The sequence below is a fragment of the Pundamilia nyererei genome, unplaced genomic scaffold (assembly GCF_000239375.1).
Source record: "Pundamilia nyererei isolate P.nyererei 1_Seehausen unplaced genomic scaffold, PunNye1.0 scaffold00202, whole genome shotgun sequence".
Lineage (NCBI taxonomy): Eukaryota > Metazoa > Chordata > Actinopteri > Cichliformes > Cichlidae > Pundamilia > Pundamilia nyererei.
Genome location: NW_005187603.1, coordinates 679,942 through 698,816, shown reverse-complemented (window position 1 = coordinate 698,816; position 18,875 = coordinate 679,942). Strand labels below are relative to the sequence as shown.

The 18,875-nt window shown below is 44.1% G+C and overlaps 1 protein-coding gene across 1 annotated transcript in view; it reads left to right on the top strand.

The window, feature by feature from the left end:
- The window catches only part of doc2a (double C2-like domains, alpha), a 67,624-nt gene that overhangs the window by 24,172 nt on the left and 24,577 nt on the right, over positions 1-18,875 (top strand). The window contains exons 3-5 of the mRNA XM_005747697.2: positions 3,630-3,709; positions 9,668-9,742; positions 13,275-13,384. Of these exons, the coding sequence (XP_005747754.1) occupies positions 3,630-3,709; positions 9,668-9,742; positions 13,275-13,384 (265 nt within the window). The remainder of the gene's footprint in view (positions 1-3,629; positions 3,710-9,667; positions 9,743-13,274; positions 13,385-18,875) is intronic.

The following is an 18,875-nucleotide window of genomic DNA, read 5'->3' as shown; positions in this document are numbered from 1 at the left end:
ACACAGCTATGTTAGCATAATATAAACAAGCTAACTTTTTTTTCCACTCGATAAAAGTTAACGTGAGTGTTCTCGGTGGTCAGGAACAAATGTAATCGCATGGCAGGATGCTGTAAAAGGACCAAACTTCAGCCAGGAGAACAACTGAGATAATCCATCCACTATACGAGGTTAGTCGTTCATATACTGCTGCATGGGCTGGGCTGTAGTTACATCCTAAGGGTTTAAAAACTGAGCTTGAATAAATGATTAGCGGTAATAAAAGCCGAGGGAGGTCAACAGGGATCACTGACTGTTTTAGGAGCTTTTTGAGATCAAATAGAAGAAAATACAAAACATTAAACATGTTAACACACAAAAGCCATATTAAACACAGACTACTTTAGACCCGGAAGTAAGATTCGTCACGTCATCACTTAACGACCGGATTAGTTAGCCACATCATCTTTGTACTGAAGACATAATCCAGCCTCTGAGGGATTTACTTAAGCTCAGATTCAAAGTTAGTTTTCCTCGTGTTTTCCTATTTTTTAAATGTTAAACTTTTTTCTCTATGTGGTCGATCGATTAGCGGCTTCTCCTCGAGAGATAGCGCCCCCGCCAAAAGTTGTGGAACAAACTCATTCTGGGTCCTTCTATGCCGTCTGGTATTCTCGTGATTCTTACATTATTCCTCCTGGATTGTGCCTCAAGATCTTCACATTTCTCATCTAACTTCTTTAACCCTGTAGACAAACGCTCCACAGTGGCCTGGAGAGTGGCGATGGTGTCAGAGTGGTTTGAGGCACAGGCCTGCAGTTCAGTCAAAGTGTTATCGTGCTTGGCCACGTCGCTTTTTATGTCCGAAATTGAGGCCTGGATGCTCTGGTTCAAGGACGATACCTCGCCTCTTATGGTGGTAGAAATCTCTAACATGTGAGTGTCCAGTGTGGTGCACAATTTAGGCTTGATCGTATTTATCTCTGAACACAAGCTAGTCATAGCAGTTAGTAGCAGTTTATTCGACGGCTCACATTCATCCTTTTCCAGTGCAGGCGTGGGGTCCCCACCAGCTGAGTTCGAAGAGGCTTCCAGGCCTACATCGATCGCTCTTCTGAAGTTTGGGCTTCACCATTGTTGAAAGGCTCCCAGAAATATATCCACAGTAATCAGCAGGTTATGAATTTGGCGAAAAGATGGGTTTGATGTGCTTTTGAGAGCATTAAAAGATTTTCTTAAAGTCATTTTGACGAGGGACGTCTACACTCGCACATGCCTCACTAGCGCCCCCTATTTCTCATTTTTTAAAATCTTTTTTTGTTTGAATATTTTGCTTCTAGAAGTGTTCGCTATGTTGATCTGCGTATGAGTACTATCTACAAATAAAATATCTGAGATTCTCAATTCATGGGCAGCACAGTGGCCTCACAGCAAGGTCCTGAGTTCAGGCCGGGGTCTTTCTGTGTGGAGTTTGCATGTTTGTGTGGGTTCTGTCCGGGTACTCCGGCGTCCTCCCACAGTGCAAACACATGCAGTTAGTGGCCATAGGTGTGAATGTGAGTGTGAATGGTTGTCTGTGTGTGGCGACCTGTCCGGGGTGTATCCTCTAAGACAGCTGGGATAGGCTCCAGCTCCCCACGACCCTGCAAAAGGATACGAGCGGAAAAGAATGGATGGATTTTCAATTCAACTCAATTTATTTTATTGTCTTTATTGTCCCACAGGGGAAATTAGTTTAGCAGCAAAGGCAACAATAAGAATAAATAAAAGTGATGGTGATGATGAAATGAGCACGGGGCGACTGTGGCTCAGGGGGTTGGGAAGCGCATCTGAAGGTTGCCGGTTTGATTCCCGGGTCGTTGTGTCCTTGGGCAAGACACTTCACCTGCCGCATACTGGTGTTGGCCAGAGGGGCCGATGGCGCGATATGGCAGCCTCGCCTCTGTCAGTCTGCCCCAGGGCAGCTGTGGCTACACCTGTAGCCTCCACCAGTGTGTGAATGAATAGTGGTATTGTAAAGCGCCTTGGGTGCCTTGAAAAGTGCTATATAAATCCAATCCATTATTATTATAAAAAGCCACACGACAGTTATTTGGATTATTTGCCATTAAGGAGACGAGTCGCAGTCGGGATAAAAGAAACCTGGAGTCTTTTTGGTCGACCTCGCAGGTGAAACTCGAAGGCAACGAGCGAGTCAAACTGAACACGAGCCTTCCTCAGCACGCGTTGTTATACATGGCCACAGGCCCTGACAGTTTTCTGGCAGTTTATAGCAAAACTCCCAACTGGTTCTTGTTCTTCAGAGTCATGTTACCAAACAGCGAATCGCAGCCTCACACTCTGCACAATCTCAGTATCTTTAATGACAGCGGCTGATGAGCTATAAGAAGACTTCCCAAAATCAATAATCACGTCTTTTGATTTTGACGCCTTTAATGAAACGAAGGACTCATCACAACAACCCACAAAGTCCTGTACAACCTGCCCGTGGCCTGACTCGGTCCTGATCACTGTGTGTTGGGAGTTTACCTGATTACCTGAATTGAAACTGTGTAAAACTAAAACATTTTCATCAGAAGACTGAAATGTACGGAGCCCCTCTGACGACATGGTCCAAAAAATAAATAAATTGTGGCGATGAAATACTATTTCATGAGCATGAAATGCTAATTTGTGGGCACGAAACACTTGACCGATAACCGTGATCCTTCAGGCCCTTGCAGTTGGTTGACAATCAAATCCAGGTCCTACGTACGTCTGTAAAGCAAATGTCCTGTTTAAATGTCTCTCCGTAATAATGGTTCCTTGCATTGCAGGCTTTTCAAAATGCATTTGTAGCTCATCCCCAGCCTAAAATAAAACTTCATCATACTGTCTCTGTCCACGGTGCATAGGTTTAGCCTACTCTCATGCTTATGTCTCTACGCAGCTGTCCAGGAATTGTATCAATATGATGTGCGCAGGTTATCTGTTTCGTTGCCACGTTAGTATTTCGTGGCCACAATTTATTTCTTTTTTCGACCATGTCATCAGAGGGGCTCCATAGAAATGAACTTAATGCCAAAATCACGCCTTTGTGTTTGATTTTCTTTTTCTTTGTGTTACTGTGACTGCCATCTCGTCCTGTGGCCTCTGCAGTCATTTTCATGTCTTTCTGTCATTTGAACATTAAAATGTTCAGTCACAGCGGCCCTGAGCCGCGAGGTTCACTCAGTGAAGAAGAAAAACCAGGACGTGGCAGAGGCCGCTCTCGTTCACCGTGCAGCAGAGTAACGTAGCCGTTAGTCCGCTACACACAGCAGCTCAGAGTTAGCGTATGAGTGCGGTTAGTTATGTAAGCAGTGATGTGTTAGTGTGAATCATACGTGTTATCTGAGTGAGCGTGTGTGCCCTGTTACACGTGCACGGCTGTGAATGTTTGCTCTTCTTTGTAGGAAGACTGTGAGTCACGTGCGCTCTCCTCCAAATTGGATTCCCATCTTCTGATTGCATGACATGCCTGACATGTTTCTCTGTTCTCTTGCATGCTTTCAATTAAATCTAACAGTTTTGCTCTCTTGCGCTTGTTGACGCGAGGCTTGTAATCATGTTTTCTTTCATGAATCATGGATGTTGTCTGTTTCCTCCCTCTGCCTGCGATGATTCCCCAGCTGCTCTGGGAACGCTGGAGTTCGAGTTGAGGTACGAGCAGAGCTCCAACAAGCTGCACTGCACCGTGCTGCGGGCCAAGGTGAGGACGCTCTGCAGACACCGACACGCTCTTCTTCTCTGTTTTCATGCAACAGGAAGCATACAGCCCATATGGAGTAAAACCGATCAGCTGATTTACGCTGTGCAGTAGCTTCAGTATATTTCATAAACCTTCATATCAGGAATGAAGGAGGATCCCAGGATTTTAACGAAAAATCCGCCCTGAGCCCTTCACGTGAAAATCACTTTGTTTAGCTTTTTTAAGACAAGTTATAATCCAATAAGAGTAATAATAATAATAATCATGATATATGAGAAAGTTGCATAAAGCAGATTAAACACAGGGAACTATGTTATATAATAATAATTAAAGTCTGCTCTCAGCTGTGGATTTTCACCACTCATCATAAATTAAATCTGCTCTAGTTTCATGAACTGCTACGAATTAGATTCCCTCCACAGAGTGAAGAATAATGAAGGTTGTGCTGTCAAAGATAAATATGAGCTCTAATAGTATTTCTGTGCAAATTCAGATTTATTGAGCTACTTGGACCTGTGGGTCTGCTGCACAGATTGTTATTTGGTCAGTAAATTTCACTCACACACACTTTTATTCGTCTGGGTGCTGCTGCTGAGGAGCGAGAGTAATCTCTGATTATGGATCTGAGGAAGCTGCAGGAAAACGATGCGTGCATCCTCAGCTCGTCGTTGACCCAGTAACAGTCCCAGAGCAGGTGTCAGGAGTCAGGAGGAGGTGAGATAAGAGGCGGCCGAGCCTCGGGCTGGAGACCCGTGTTTGGTGTGAAGAGCAGGCGTCGAGCTGGAGTCACCAAAGTGATGCTGATGGGCGTGCCGTGTGCTATATCCAGCAAACAGCCTAAAGTGAGATGAAACATATGACGTTTTCTGCTGTTTTACATCAGGATGCATTTGGTTTCACTGAGGTTTTACCTCAAAGTGTCATTATGAAAAACAACGTGTAATTCGTCCCTTTTAAAACCGTTCCTCAGGTTATCTGACATTTTGTTTGAATATCAGCAGCGATACACATCACTACAAACATCAGACTGACAGACTAAACGTACTACTCCGCTGGCACCAGGTACAAGCGTCGCCCACTTTAACCAAAATACCTCCTCGTAGGCGTTTTGCATAATTGTCCAGCCGTGTCTGACATCGGCTCGCTGAAATCTTTGACCTCTCTTCTTTTTAAAATCCCTTCAGCTGCAAAATGTTTGAAGGTTTTTCTCCTTCACACCACGTGGGATTCATTCCTGGCTTTAAAGCCATCACATCACACCATTTCCTGTTTTTGAGTCGTTCCTCGGGGTTATTTGAGCACCACAGACAGTCCTGCTTAAAGCCCGGGTGGACTGGCCAGGAAAGGATGCATATTGTTGTGTATTTATGGAGAATCTGGCTCTTCACCAAAGATCACTCCTCCTTATGGTAGACGTGTGACGGCCTGCCTGTACCTGGCACAGGTTACACCGCACCTTGTTTTGGGTTCTCATCCGTCAGGCTTGCTCGGAGAATCATCCCACAGCTCACCATGACTGTTCACAGATGTTACAAAAGATGGCGTCGCCTCTGCGTCTGACTGCGACAGCTGTAATTCTTACTAATGTCAAACAGGAGGCGACTCTGTCAGATGCAAAAAGATTCCTGGTTGTGCAGAAGTCACATGACTTCCTCTGTGACCTCAGTAAACACTCTCCTGATGGGTTTATGGGCTCGGTCACAAGTCTGAATAAAACATTGAATGCATTTTGTAAATTATGGTCCTTCTGAGTGTGAGAGGAGAATCATCCAGCTCTGTCTAACGAGCCATCAATCACAATCGCTACGAGCATCTGGTACTCCTGGTTTCGCACATCTTACACCAAGACAGTGATTTCAGACTCTTGGCTTGAGACGTCATGAAGAGAGAGCTGAAGCTGAAAGACATCCCCACCCTCAGCACGAGCCCACAGAGAGGGAGCAAACTTATCTGGGTCCAGCTTGTGGCAGAAGATGGGAAAAATCAGGAATATTTATTAAAACTCTTATTCTCTATTTTATTCTCTTCCTGATAACTACTGCGCTCAGTGTGGCCAAACCACCCCATCCAACAGCTCCACCTTTGATCCATGTATCCAGAGCGGGGTGTTCCTAAAGATCTGACAGCTGCTAATCTGCACCACCTTTTTCAGAATGCAGATGGACCAACAGCAGCTCCGTGAGGATGAAGTGGAGTTACTGCAGACGTCCCAGCAGAAACTTTTTGGTGCTGATTTTACTGAAACATCAACAAGCATCAGCTTTACAGGGCTAAAGAACCAAAATCTGCAGTTCCTCTAACGTCCACTAGAGGCTCCAACACTTTATAGCCTGGCTCCATGTTTGCATTATTAGGGGCGTGGCCTCTGTAGCTGACACAGGTGGCTGTAGCTGTCTGCTAGCTTCATCTGACCTGGACCTCCAGTCTGTGTTTGTGCTGTTGGAGCCTTCAAATTATAATAATGACATTATTTGACCCGTAATATGGCAGCTGCGAGGTTATTGTACTAATTGTTCAAGAAGCCTGAGCTCCAGGTGTGCTGAGTGGAATTCTAGTATTTTACTTGCATGTTACTGGGATATAACACTCCACCCTCTATGAAGCTTTATAAAGTGGGATTTGCAAACCACAGTAGGCTGTGGAGTCCAGGAAGTGATGGGTCGGTGTTTGATGCCTTCAGACATCAACAAAAAATGTCTATGAAGTTTTAGGTGTTTATAAAAAAAGTGGATCTAAAGACTTATTTTGAGGGAGGAAAGAAATGAAAGGTTATTTTTGTCTGTCTCAGAGAACCTCTGAGAGGCGTCTCCCATCATTACAAACACAAATATGATGGAGACGTGTTTGTTTGCTGTCGCCGTGCGCACACTGCTGAGGCTGTTCAGCATTGCTAACCTGCACAAACGCAGCATATATTAAAGAGATTTCTCCTCCCTGCATGTTGGCGTGTGCTGCATGCACCGCTGTCTCAGTGTGCATGCACAGAGTGTGGGGAGCTGAACCTGCTCTGACTGCAGCCCGTCGTCTCTTTACAGCCTCCGTTTGTCTCCCTCTTGTTGTTTGTGACACTTAAATTGGACTCTGCTGTGACAGCTTGATCTGAATTATGGCGCAGTCGCTTCACCTCCTGCCTTTACCTTGTTTATCTGTCCAGAGACCGTTTGTTTGAAGCAGGTTTGTTTCGTCCCCTCGGGCTGCTGGCTTTATATTTCACAGTGAGAATAAACTCTTTGTTCTCATTAAATAAACAACTCAAAAGTGTTTGTATTTCACAAAAAGCTTTTCATTAGTCACACCAAAGTTAGCTTCAAAGAACCAGAACCAGATTTCAGCAAATTCAAAAAACGGCATTTTTTCTACTCAGCTCTCTGCCCGTGTTACACATGAGGACACGAGTGCACCTCTCACAAACTGTTTCCCCGACAAATTTCCAAACGTCCCAGTTTTATTTTGGATGCATCCATAATTTCACTTTGCACAGGAACAAAAACCAGGAGCTACTAGAACGATGCTAACGGTCGTCCTTTGTGCTACGAGCTGCAGCGGTTCTCACACACGTCTCCTGACCAGTCCTGAGCATCTCTGAAGCTCCTCCAGGTTTGATGGTGTTTTCACCATCAGTGGGGCTGAAGCCCATCAGTAACCGTCACTTTGGTCTTCTGGAGGTTGTTCTTCACCACAAGACCAACGTGATGACCAAACGCACGTTTCTGGTTGTCGTGCTGGAAGGCAAAGCCATGACCCTGGCATGAGAAAGATAACCGCTGTTTGTTTATCTGAACTCTTTCGTTTCTTAGACGAGCTGGAAGTTTCCCTTCTGCCACATGCGTATGTTTGAAGGTTCAGGGGGCACCGTGTGATGCCTGAACCCGAGTGCTTAAATCTAACTGAGGATGTTTAATGGCTTCCTGTAACAAACCAACAAATGAAAAGGAAATGAAAAAGTAAAAGCATCACAAAAACAACAGATTCAGCTTTGTTTAATGTACACGGACAAAAAGCAGGAAGCTAACTTTAGGTCATAATGAACTACAGTTGAATTCTGAACACTTAATACAAATGAAAAGAATCTGGTCCCATTACTGAGTCACACTTCGTGCTCCACAGCTGGTGACAGAAAGTTGTTGGAGCTCAAAGCTGTTCCTGTCATGTATGGTTTGTGTCCTGAAGCTGCAAAGTCTTCAGATTTTAATGAAGCAGAGATCAGCACGAGCCGCTTCGAGCACAGAGGCAAAGTCGTCTCCTTCCCTCTTAGATCACCGTGACACTGATGCAGTCGGCGCTGCTCTCGCTCTGCAGTGCAACACTAATAGAAACACATGTGAGAATGAAATTGCTTCATTTCGTGAGGGATGGGAGATAATCTGAGCACCTGCTGTATCCTTTGTTTCCTCTGCTGTTTTCTTAATTTGAGTACCTACTTGAATGTCGGTGATTTCCCTCCTGGCATCGACTCATTTCTGCAGCAGATGAAGGAGCAGTTTCAGATTCGAGCAGGTGGATTACCTCGGCGCTCCCTGCTGTGTGCACACATTTCTTTCTGCAGGGACGACGGAAAGCTCAGAATTTTTTAACACCTTTAACATCAGCAAATAAAAGACACGCCTGGTAACCGCTGCCAGAAACGTTCAGCAGAATAATCCACCAATTCTAAGGTTAAATATTTGATAGAAACATTAAGAAGCAGCTTTTTGTGCGGGCAGTGAATCCACATTATTCAAACACGATCCAGCTCTGACCCGATGTTGCCGTGGACACGGGACCTCTGGCGGGTGCAGCGAGTCGCTCTTGTAGGTTTACACATGTGAACATTAACACTGTTCGACCGTGGCTCAGGGGGTTGGGAAGTGCATCTGTAACCGGAAGGTCGCTGGTTCGATCCCTGGGCTCTCTGTCCTGGTCGTTGTGTCCTTGGGCAAGACACTTCACCTACCGCCTACTGGTGTTGGCCAGAGGGGCCGATGGCGCAATATGGCAGCCTCGCTTCTGTCAGTCTGCCCCAGGGCAGCTGTGGCTACAACTGTAGCTGCCTCCATCAGTGTGTGAATGTGAGAGTGAATGAATAGTGGCATTGTAAAGCGCTTTGGGTGCCTTGAAAAGTGCTATATAAATGCAATCCATTATTATTATTATTAGAGGAACTGCAGGTTTTTCAGCTTCAGCTGCTGGAGCCCAAACTCAAAGCTGTAGGAGAGTCAGACACAAACGCCATGCGTCCACGTGAACGACTGTGGCTGAACCAACTAACTGCTCACACCATTCAAATGAAACTGGATGTCTGACACTGATGAACAAAAGTACATGTAATTGAAACTCGAGGTATCATAGCTGTCACTTGTGACACTGGATTGTATTTCAGGTAGATGTGGAAGGTCAGATTCTGTGTGGTGCCTCGGTCTCATTAAAAATGCTGTGGGTGGGGGTGGAGGGGAATATGCACAGAAGGAGAAATCGCTTCGTCTGCCGGCACTGCAAATGTCAAAGCTGTTGAAAGAGATTTAGGAGCAATTTGTCACGATGATCTGCTCCCACTGATGAGGTCAAGAGATTCAAATCAAGTGTTTCATCTGCCCGTGTGGAAAAATCATCTGTCCTGTCGCCTCTTTTAGTTTTTATACTCCTGAGATGTGAACAGCCGGAGAAGATGTGGAGAAAATGTCAGGAATCACAGGTTATAGCGGCTGGATTTATAGTAAAGTGGGAATTCTTGGTTTTGGGTTCCTGTTCTGATTCTGTATTTATTCTAATGATACGTTCCAGGTGACATATTTCACTTCCTCTCTTAACTTTATTATTATGATAGTTTTTATAACCTTTCCTGGGTTAGTCTCACGGTTCATGTAGAGGATAGCTGTACCTGCCGTGACGTTCCTCTCGCCATCTTCGTGATTGTAATCTGGATGCAATGAAACATCAAATAATAATAATGATATGCTCACTTGCTTCTGTTATCTGCAGGGTCTGAAGCCGATGGACTTCAACGGTTTAGCTGACCCGTACGTCAAACTGCACCTGCTGCCCGGAGCCTGTAAGGTGAGAGACCGTTCATAACCACAGAGGGTTGGTGTGACAGAGCGGGACGCTGGGATTGGGCAGGATGGAGGCAGACTGTGTGGACCTCAAAAGCTCCAGTTGAAAGAAGAAGAAAGTCCCACTGAGTGTTCAGGTGTTTCTGACCTGCAGGCTGTGCCTCATGTTTCCAGCATGAGCTTGATGAGGAGCACTACAGCACTTTTCAGGAAGGGAAAGAAAAAGAGGAAACACTCAGCTGACCTCCCATCATTCCACAGTGGGTGATGGCAAAAATGACTGATGACTCATTAGTGGCAGTAACTGAAGGATGCTTGTAAGGATGCTCCAGAGTATCCTCAGGTGAAGGAGGTCATCTTAATGTTGTTATGACTGCAGATGCCTCCAGATCACTTCACTCTGTTAGAAACCTTCATGAGAAATGCTTTACTTCCTGTTTTATTTTGAAAGTATTTTTCACCGTGTGTCTCTGGTGTTTTTGCCTCTGTCTTGTTTTCCTCTGACATCTTGCTTCACCACGGCACTAATCTCTGAGATTTCATGCTTTCACTTTCATACTTTGCTACCTGCCGGCTCGTCGCCCTCTTTGTGATCGATACCACAGGGTTATACCAGTGATACCAGTGAAACATGGCGAGGGCAAGATTTGAGTGTACCGACTAATTCAACATCCCAGACTATCAGACACTACTCGTCCTTTAGATCCTGCTGTGTTTGGAGAGATGTGCACACAGAGACATCAGTGCCCTGACGAAACAGCTGAAGGGATAACAACCATCCTGCAGATGCTACACATACTTCTGCTTTAGGGCTGTTCGATATAACCATATATATCTGATGACGATTTAAAAACGTCTATCGTTGCATTTCACGCTATCGTTTGTTTTGTGGTGTCTCAACATAAACTGTTTACATTAATATTTTTTCATGGTTCTGATGTCACTGTAGTGGCTGTATTAATAAAGTTATCTCTTCCTCTTATATTTAATATAACCACACTACAGACGGACAAGCGCCTGTTTTTATGCATCGTCGTTAGCAACAACGACGGTAACAGCATCGCGTGTCCGCTTGTTTATGTTCCACATAAACCTTTCACAATAAAGCTCAAGATCCTGTTGAGACTTTTCAAAATAAACTGAATCACGTGAAAGATGCAGAGTGTTTACGGATGAGAAGCAAAAAAGACGCCAGGTGCTAAAAAATAGACCTTAGACTCAAACGTTAGAACAGGCTCCTCCCCGCAGCACGCCGTGTAATAAATACAAAGAAAACGGCGCCGTTACAACTTATGTCTAAAAATGTGTCGTTTCATGCATCGTTAAAACACTCGACTCCAGCTACACGACGCCCAGCTGGAAACACGTCACACAAGTCGAGCTGCCCGAGATTCACAGAATTTACAGAAAATGTTACATTTTTGTGATTTATATCGTTATCGGACGATAGATGTTTTATATCGGGATATGAGGTTTTGGTCATATCGCACAGCCCTATCTGCTTATCTAGAACAAAGTTGCTGTTGACGTTCGACTTTGTGTTAGGGGAAGCCACACAGAGGTGCTGTAACGTAAGTAAAGATGATGACTCTGTTACAACAGTTCATCCCACACGAACATCAGCGTGAATTAAAGGTTTTGTTTGGAACAGTTTCACAGTAAAGCTAGTGCTAGTGTAACTGAACAAATAAGAGGACGAAGCATCGCCCTCTGACCTCTGTGTCACTTCCTGCTGCTTAAAATGGCCCATATGGAAAAGAAATAGTAAAAACTTATATGTGATTACTCATGAAAGTGGCCACTTTCTCATTACTTTCATACATTGTTTTAGGAAGTATCCAAAACATACAAGTTTCATTTATATAATTTTTAAGGGATCTTATATCTGTTTTCACTCTTGTGTGCTTTTCATACAAGTTTCACACAAGACAGATACAAACTTTATAAGATTTAAAAATATCTTTTCCATATGGGGGATGTTGTTTATTTCTCTCACGCCAGATTTGTTCGAGTTGAGTTTTTGTTTTTTTTAGCAGCTTGGGTAACATCGGTGTCACTGACTCATTGTTATTTTCTCTCTGCATTTTGATGAGCCGGAGGTAAAGGTGCCACTCTGCTCGTACAGCCACAGACCGACCAGATTTATTTTTCTGCTTTTTCTTATTTCCTCTCAAATATTTGCCGTTACAACGGCGTTCACATAAAACACGGTCAGGTTCTAATAATGAAGTCAGTGTTCAGCGCATCAGTACAGTATTCACAGCGCTTCACTTCAAGCTTCAAACTCAGACATGCAGACATGCACCACTGTAGGCCCGACTGGTGGCGTGCTGTAGACGCAGTCAGAGTGGCCGTCGGGTCACACCGAGTGCGTTCTGACAAAGTGGGACGTTTTTGAACTTCCTGTGTAGCAAATAACACCAAACATGTTGTTTTTGGATAAAATTCATCCTCAGCGTGAAGAAAAGTCGACCTCGTGGTCTGATTGGTCAAATCTGATTATTCAGGTTCAAAAAGTCGAGCTTAGTTATTAATAACTATTCATTTACCATTATGAACAGTTAGACTACAGAAGCTGTTGGGGACACTCAGCGCTGTCGTGTCAAAGACAGGAAGTTACAGGAAGTTACAGGAAGTTACAGGAAGTTAGGAGGCTGGAATCACGTGACTGTTACCTTTTAATATCCATGCTTCAGAAAATCAAACTGACATCAGTTTGACAAAGTTGATCATGTTCAAAAAAGTGTCACAAGGTTTTGTTTCCCATGGAGGTTATTTTGTGTGAGAGCGCTTCACTTTGAGCAGTCAACGATGCAAAACTGCTCTAAGAATAAAAATATGCAGCTGGAAAAGAGAAGAACATGATACAGTCAGCTGAAATATGTAAAAAGTGATTTTATTCTGGTTTCGTGGCCTCTGTGTTTACGTAAAGCCGCCTGTGAGCGCCTGAAATGTAGCGTCCACGGTTCAGTGGTGGTGCTGGCAGCACATTTTTGGCTTCGGCTCATTTCAGGATTTTCAGCAGCCGTTTCAAAGCCATGAAATGAAATCCTCCTCCTGACACGAGCAATGTGTAAAAATACTGAGGACGGATTGACTTTTATCCTGATGCTAGTTAAGTCTCTCGTCGGGTTTCCGGCACCTTCGCTGAAGTGATGCTTTGATTGTTGCTTTATTAATTGTGCAATCTTTGTGAACTTGAGTTTATTGCTGTGAGGAGACAGCAATGACTGTCTGGGTCCCCAAATAACATTAAAGTTTATCTCCATCTTGGCTCTGGTGTGAAAAAGAAAATCTTCTCTCTGACCTGTTTTTCCTTTCGTCCTGTTGTTGATGGGATCTTATCTTTATTTGACTTTTGTCTTGAAGCGACGCAGCCACGAATTCAGTCTTTAATGAGATTCATACCTGAGCTTAAAAAGGTTTAAACACATTTTCTGCACTGTTTGAACTTCTGTGCAGAGCTGCTGAAATGAAATGTCAAACTGTGTTAGTAATTACTAATATCTGTGTGTGTGTGTGTGTGTGTCCTTCAGGCCAATAAGCTGAAAACGAGGACGATCCGTAACTCCCTGAATCCAGTGTGGAATGAAACGCTCACTTATGTCGGCATCACAGAGGAAGACATGCACAGGAAGACACTCAGGTCTGTGTTTATATCTGCGTGTGTGACAAACACACACTGGGGATAATTCATCACATCTCATTTCAGAGCAATTACGCTCACAGCCATTAATCAGCTGCTCTTACATCCTGACATTCACATATGAAGCTCAGTTGTCACATTTCATTAGTTTAGCTGTCGGAGCAAAAAGCTGCACCAAGATGAAATTAAATGTTGTCTTTGCTGCTTTTCGCAGCTATCAAACACTTTTTGTTGCCAATATTGTATCAAGATCCTTCCCCGACTCTCTGGCTGCCTCTAACAGTCTGATTGGACTGAATCAGTCCTTCACAGAGTCAGAGACAACAGCAAAGAGCGCACAGCGAGCTGCTGTGAATAAAGCAGTTTGTCAGAGTTATCAGATAAACAGCTGCAGCCAAAAAAGGCTTGTTGTAGTGAATGAAGCCATCGTAAAAAACTACAGTAAACATCAGAAAGACTTTTGGGTTTAAATGACAAATGAGCCTCAGCCATCTTTATTCTGGCTGATGATGGCTAACACTAAGCTAACATGGACAAATAGCAAGTTGCCCTACAAAACCACAAGCTGTGATTTGGTAAATACGTTTTACCCCTGATGAAGGTAAAAGTATGTGTCCCAGCCCCAGATTTTTAGTGGTGCATGTTGAAATAATTTACACTGCAAACAAAAACCCAGAAATTAACTGTCAGTGTCCATAATCTGATGTCGGTGTGAGGGTCCAGCTGTGTGCCAGCAGAGGGTGGACCCAAACGCAGCACTGTGCTAAAGACCGAACACTGAGATGAATAATGGACGGGACATGACAACAAGACTGACAAACACAGGAAACACTGCCGACAACACACAAGCAAAACAGTAAGGGGACGAAACCAGAGCCACTATGGAAAACTGAACTAGGAGTCACTCTGGAAACACCAGAACACAAAAGCATAAACACAAAGCACTGGATCAGCGACCCAGGACAGCGTGTGCCTAACATTATTCATAAAATCACAGAGTGAAAACTACCATCAAGTAAATAAAAGAGCAATGACAAAGATTCAGACCATACTGAGACTCCCCACTTGCCTGATCACGGACATCAGAATATCTGTGGCTTCTTATTTAAACTTGTTGTGAGTCCCTGCAGTTAGAAAGTCCTGGGTCATGGTTCATGAGAGAAACAACCACACGACTGAGTGAAAACCTAACCCTGACCAGGCTGTCATTCACTGCAGCAGTCACAGTTAGAAGCTGTGGTTTGTAGGGCTGAAACATGTTTAAACACATTATCACAGGGTGTCACAGGGTGTCACAGGGTGTCACAGTGGCAGCAGTAATAAATAGTCTGTCTGGGTCCAACGATGCAGCACCGTCTGTACTGATTCTCTGATACTGTGCTGGTCTGAAGAAGAAGTTACTGTTTCCACAGCAGCATACAGAATAAAATAGTATAATTCACAAAATCAACACTGTTAATAGTAAAGTGAAAGACTAATAATGCAGTAGTGCAAAATTTTTATGTATAGCAGTGATAAAAATCAGACTCATGCTGAACTGTGCAGACGATGTAGCGTGCACTGAGATTGTGCAAGAGAGAAAGAGTGGTAGTGCAAGCGGCATTAATAAAAATATATAGAGTGTAAACCTGAAGAGACAGCAGCATGAAGGGCGATCCAGAAATGTGTGTGGAGTCTGTCCTGACAGGAGTGTTCACCTGCAGAGAGAACAGCATCATCTCCTGCAGCGTTCCTCAGGTGGGTTCTCCACGATGGACAGCAGTGTGTTCAGTCCTGACCCTCACTGACTGACTGACCAATGATTGAATCGTTCCAGCCTTGACCCTGCTGGCACCTCTGGCGACTGGTAGAAGATCTCCAACATGTTGGTGCACACACTGAAGGATCTGAGCTTCGTCAGAACGTAGAAGCAGAATACAGCGTGCTCTGCCCTCCAGGCTGTTGGCAACATGCGTGACGTACAGAACATATGACAGAGGCAACAGCTCCTTTCAACGTGATCGTCCTGCTGCTTTTTCATTTGACTTCAGAGTGCAGCATAATCAGAAGTGTCCTGTGGAGAATTGTGGCGTGGTCTTCTAAATGATGGAGCCCCCCCTGTACTGATAAACGTGTGTTTGCAGCACAGCGGGACGGTGAACGCAGCGGGAAGCCTTCGATTACGGAGCTCGGGAGCAAACGTGTGGAAAACACCGAAGCAAAGCTGTGAATGAACCTGTGAGGGAAACACGAGCTGGCGTCTCACGGTTCCTCCTGAAGCAGTGACCTCCTCGTCCTGGCTCCTTAACGGGATCCTCCACTCCAAAACTTTTCGTCATCAAACACTCTGCTTCCTTCTTTACAAAGAAAGCTGTGATCTGCTTGGATTTAAAAGGATTTGGGATAATAAATTCTGGCTGACACAAGTTTTATTCTTTAGAGGTAAAACTTTGCTGTCTTGTTGCTTCGGGAGCTTTAACTTTTCCTTAAGTCATCAGTCTCTGGCTTTAAGCTTCTGACATGCATCCGTGATTTGAAGCTGCATAAATAAAAGAGACTTATATTATATTTCATCCCATGGAGGTCCAGTACAGCCATGAAAGCAGACTGAACAGAGAGACGTTATCTGGTAATTGCAGCCTCAGGTGATTATCGGTCATTTCTGTCTGCAGCTCGGCTGTTCGGGGCCATTACCCGCTGCTTTTGTAGCCTTTCATTTCTTTACAATTTGAAGACTGAATCCGCAGAATTAGCTTTTAATCGTTTCATCTGAGCCGTCACTGAAGTATAAAAACATGAAGACTCTCAGTGCTCTGATTTCTAAATGAGTTTGCACATCAGATGTAACGATACAGATGACATCGTTGTATCTGATGTGCAGCGTATGACTCTTCTGTCTCTGCTCCTCGCTCACAGCCTGAAAACCTCTGAAATCCAAATGAAAAAGTAGGCCGAGCAACAGCAGCCCAGTAAGTGCGGCGTTTCTTTGGCCTCCCGTGCACAGGAGTTGTTTGACTCTTTTCAGTTTGGCCCACGCCAAAACTATAAGTGTCAAACCTTGGCTGGATTAAAGAGCTGAACATTGATGAAAACAGCTGAGATCTGGGTTTGATCTCAGCGCTGCGACAACGTTTTTCGAAGGTTGGGGGAAAAGTTGAAACTGTGTGTCATTCAAATACTCTCCTCACTATGCTGTAAAAGTCAGATGATGACACTTCTCACTTTTCAAAACTTGAAAAACTTCTAAGAATCCGTTGTATTAATGTCCTCACTTCCTAAAACAGTCTCGGTTATAAAACTTCACATTTTAACAAACAGGTTTTTGCTTTCTGAACAAAAACACCTGTTTGGAAAACAAGCTTAATTAAAGAGTCGGGGCTTAAAAACACAGCCTCTCACCCCGTCAGCTCAGGCATTGTGTAACCACACAGATGTGTACCTTTCGTGGACTCACTACATCACGGATTAATCTGTGGTTATACAGCAGTTTCTACTCTACGGGATCAGTCAAATAAAACGCGCCTCATTCACATAAGGTTTTTTCTACACCTAAATACTTTCTGTCTGACAGTCACACTCTGATGAACACAACAGAGCAAATTGGGGTTCAGTATCTCACAAAAGGAGACAAAAAAGAAGGAAAGAAAAATACTAATGATAGCATCAACACTCCTATTAGAGTGATTAGTAACTAATAATAAGTCCATCCGGTCTGTATGTCTGACGTCATTAACTGTTTCCGGGTACAAACTCTGCTGCATCACTGAGCTACAAACTGCACTTTCATCTGTAATACAATGATAGCGTGGCTGCTTTACCAGGTTTAACATCCAGACAATGAAAACAGAATTTATTAAATTTGATGTGCTACGTGATCGCTAGCTACACAGCTATGTTAGCATAAACACAGTGAAGCTGGAGGATGATGCTAACTTTCTTCCACTCGATAAAAGTCAACGTGAAGGTTCCTGATGGTTAGTAGTCATGGTAAATTTGATTCTTTTTACTGTGTGGGTGAGTGATTCGTTCGCTCTATGATTCAGCACAGGAAGGAAGGGGGTGAGTAGCTCAAATGTGCTGTTAGCATGTTAGCAGAGCGATGCTACTGTGAACCGAGGAGCTATTTTCTTGATGTGAGCTTCTACTCAGGGTTTTTTCTTCCAGTTCAAAGCAGAAATTTTTTTGTTAAGATACTGGATGTTGTGTTTTTCTCCATAATTTTAATTATAAGCTAGATACATTGCTGCTAACAGCAACAGGGATGAGTCAGTGAGTCAGTTGGGCTTGTGAATCATGATTCATGAGTCAGTAAAGTGATTCTCGAGTATTGAACGATTCGTTCATGATTCGTGCATCACTAATGGTTAGAGACAAATGCAATCGCATGGCAGGATGCTGTAAACGGACCAAACTTCAGTCAGGAGAACTGAGATAATCCATCCACAACATGAGGTTAGTCATTCATATACTGCTGCAGGGCTGCAGTTCCACTATCCTTGCTATCTCTTTAAAAGAAGCTAAAGCCAATCTTAACAGCTGTGGTCTTATATGTTAAACAATTCCTTATTTCTTCGTCTAGTTTCTTTTTAAAAAACAGTCTATATTTTCACTTTCTTTACAAATCTTATGAAAAATCCTCTTTTTCTAAAACTGTTCTCATAGTTTCTGTGGACTTCGCCTCATTAAGCTGCTGTTTAGAGGTCAGAGCACAGCTTAGGTTCGTGGTCTGGGTCAGAGTTCACGACTTCATTATGTTCAGATAAAGATGTCTCGATTTCTCAGTATTAGCTCTGCAGGCTTCTGACCTTTGAACCGATTTGATCCCCAGAAGCTGGCAATCTCAGACAGATTCAGGCTGTAAATAAAAATAAAAGCCTTGCTAAGAAGAGGTCAGTCACCCAAACACGCAGGCTCAGTGTCGACGCGCTCCACGCTGTGAATTTCAGTTTTTATAAATATATCTGGTGGGCAGCAGCTTGGCGACACGCTCGGCTCACAGCATTCGCTGTCTCGACTTTTCCCGTCAGCATTCCCACATTGTTTGCATCCACATTTAAAATGCCGTTTGTATTAAGGTTTAATCCGAAGCTGTGCCGACGCCGTCTGTCGTCCGTCTCCAACACGACGTTTGATCTGATGCAGTTTGATGAAAAGCAGAAACGTGTGTGTGCGCGTGTGTGTTTATGTGTGTGTGTGTGTGTGCGTGTGTGTGTGTTTAGACACTGTCAGAACAGGAAGATGTAAACAGGTGAAACTCCAGCAGGGCGGATGAAGCCGTTCCTGCCTCTGGTCTCAGCACAAACCAACACTGCTCTCCTGTCTCCTCTCATGTTTCCTCTTGTTTCCTGTTTCCTTTCTTGTCTGGTATGAACTAACCTCAGCAGGGCTCGATGTTAGAGCCGGCATGTTTCCCTCACTGTGTGCTAAATGTAAATGAACTGGACGAAGGCCTGCTGACGCTCAGCCTCGACACCACCCGACAGGCTGTGGAGGTGCCGTGTTTGATGGCTGG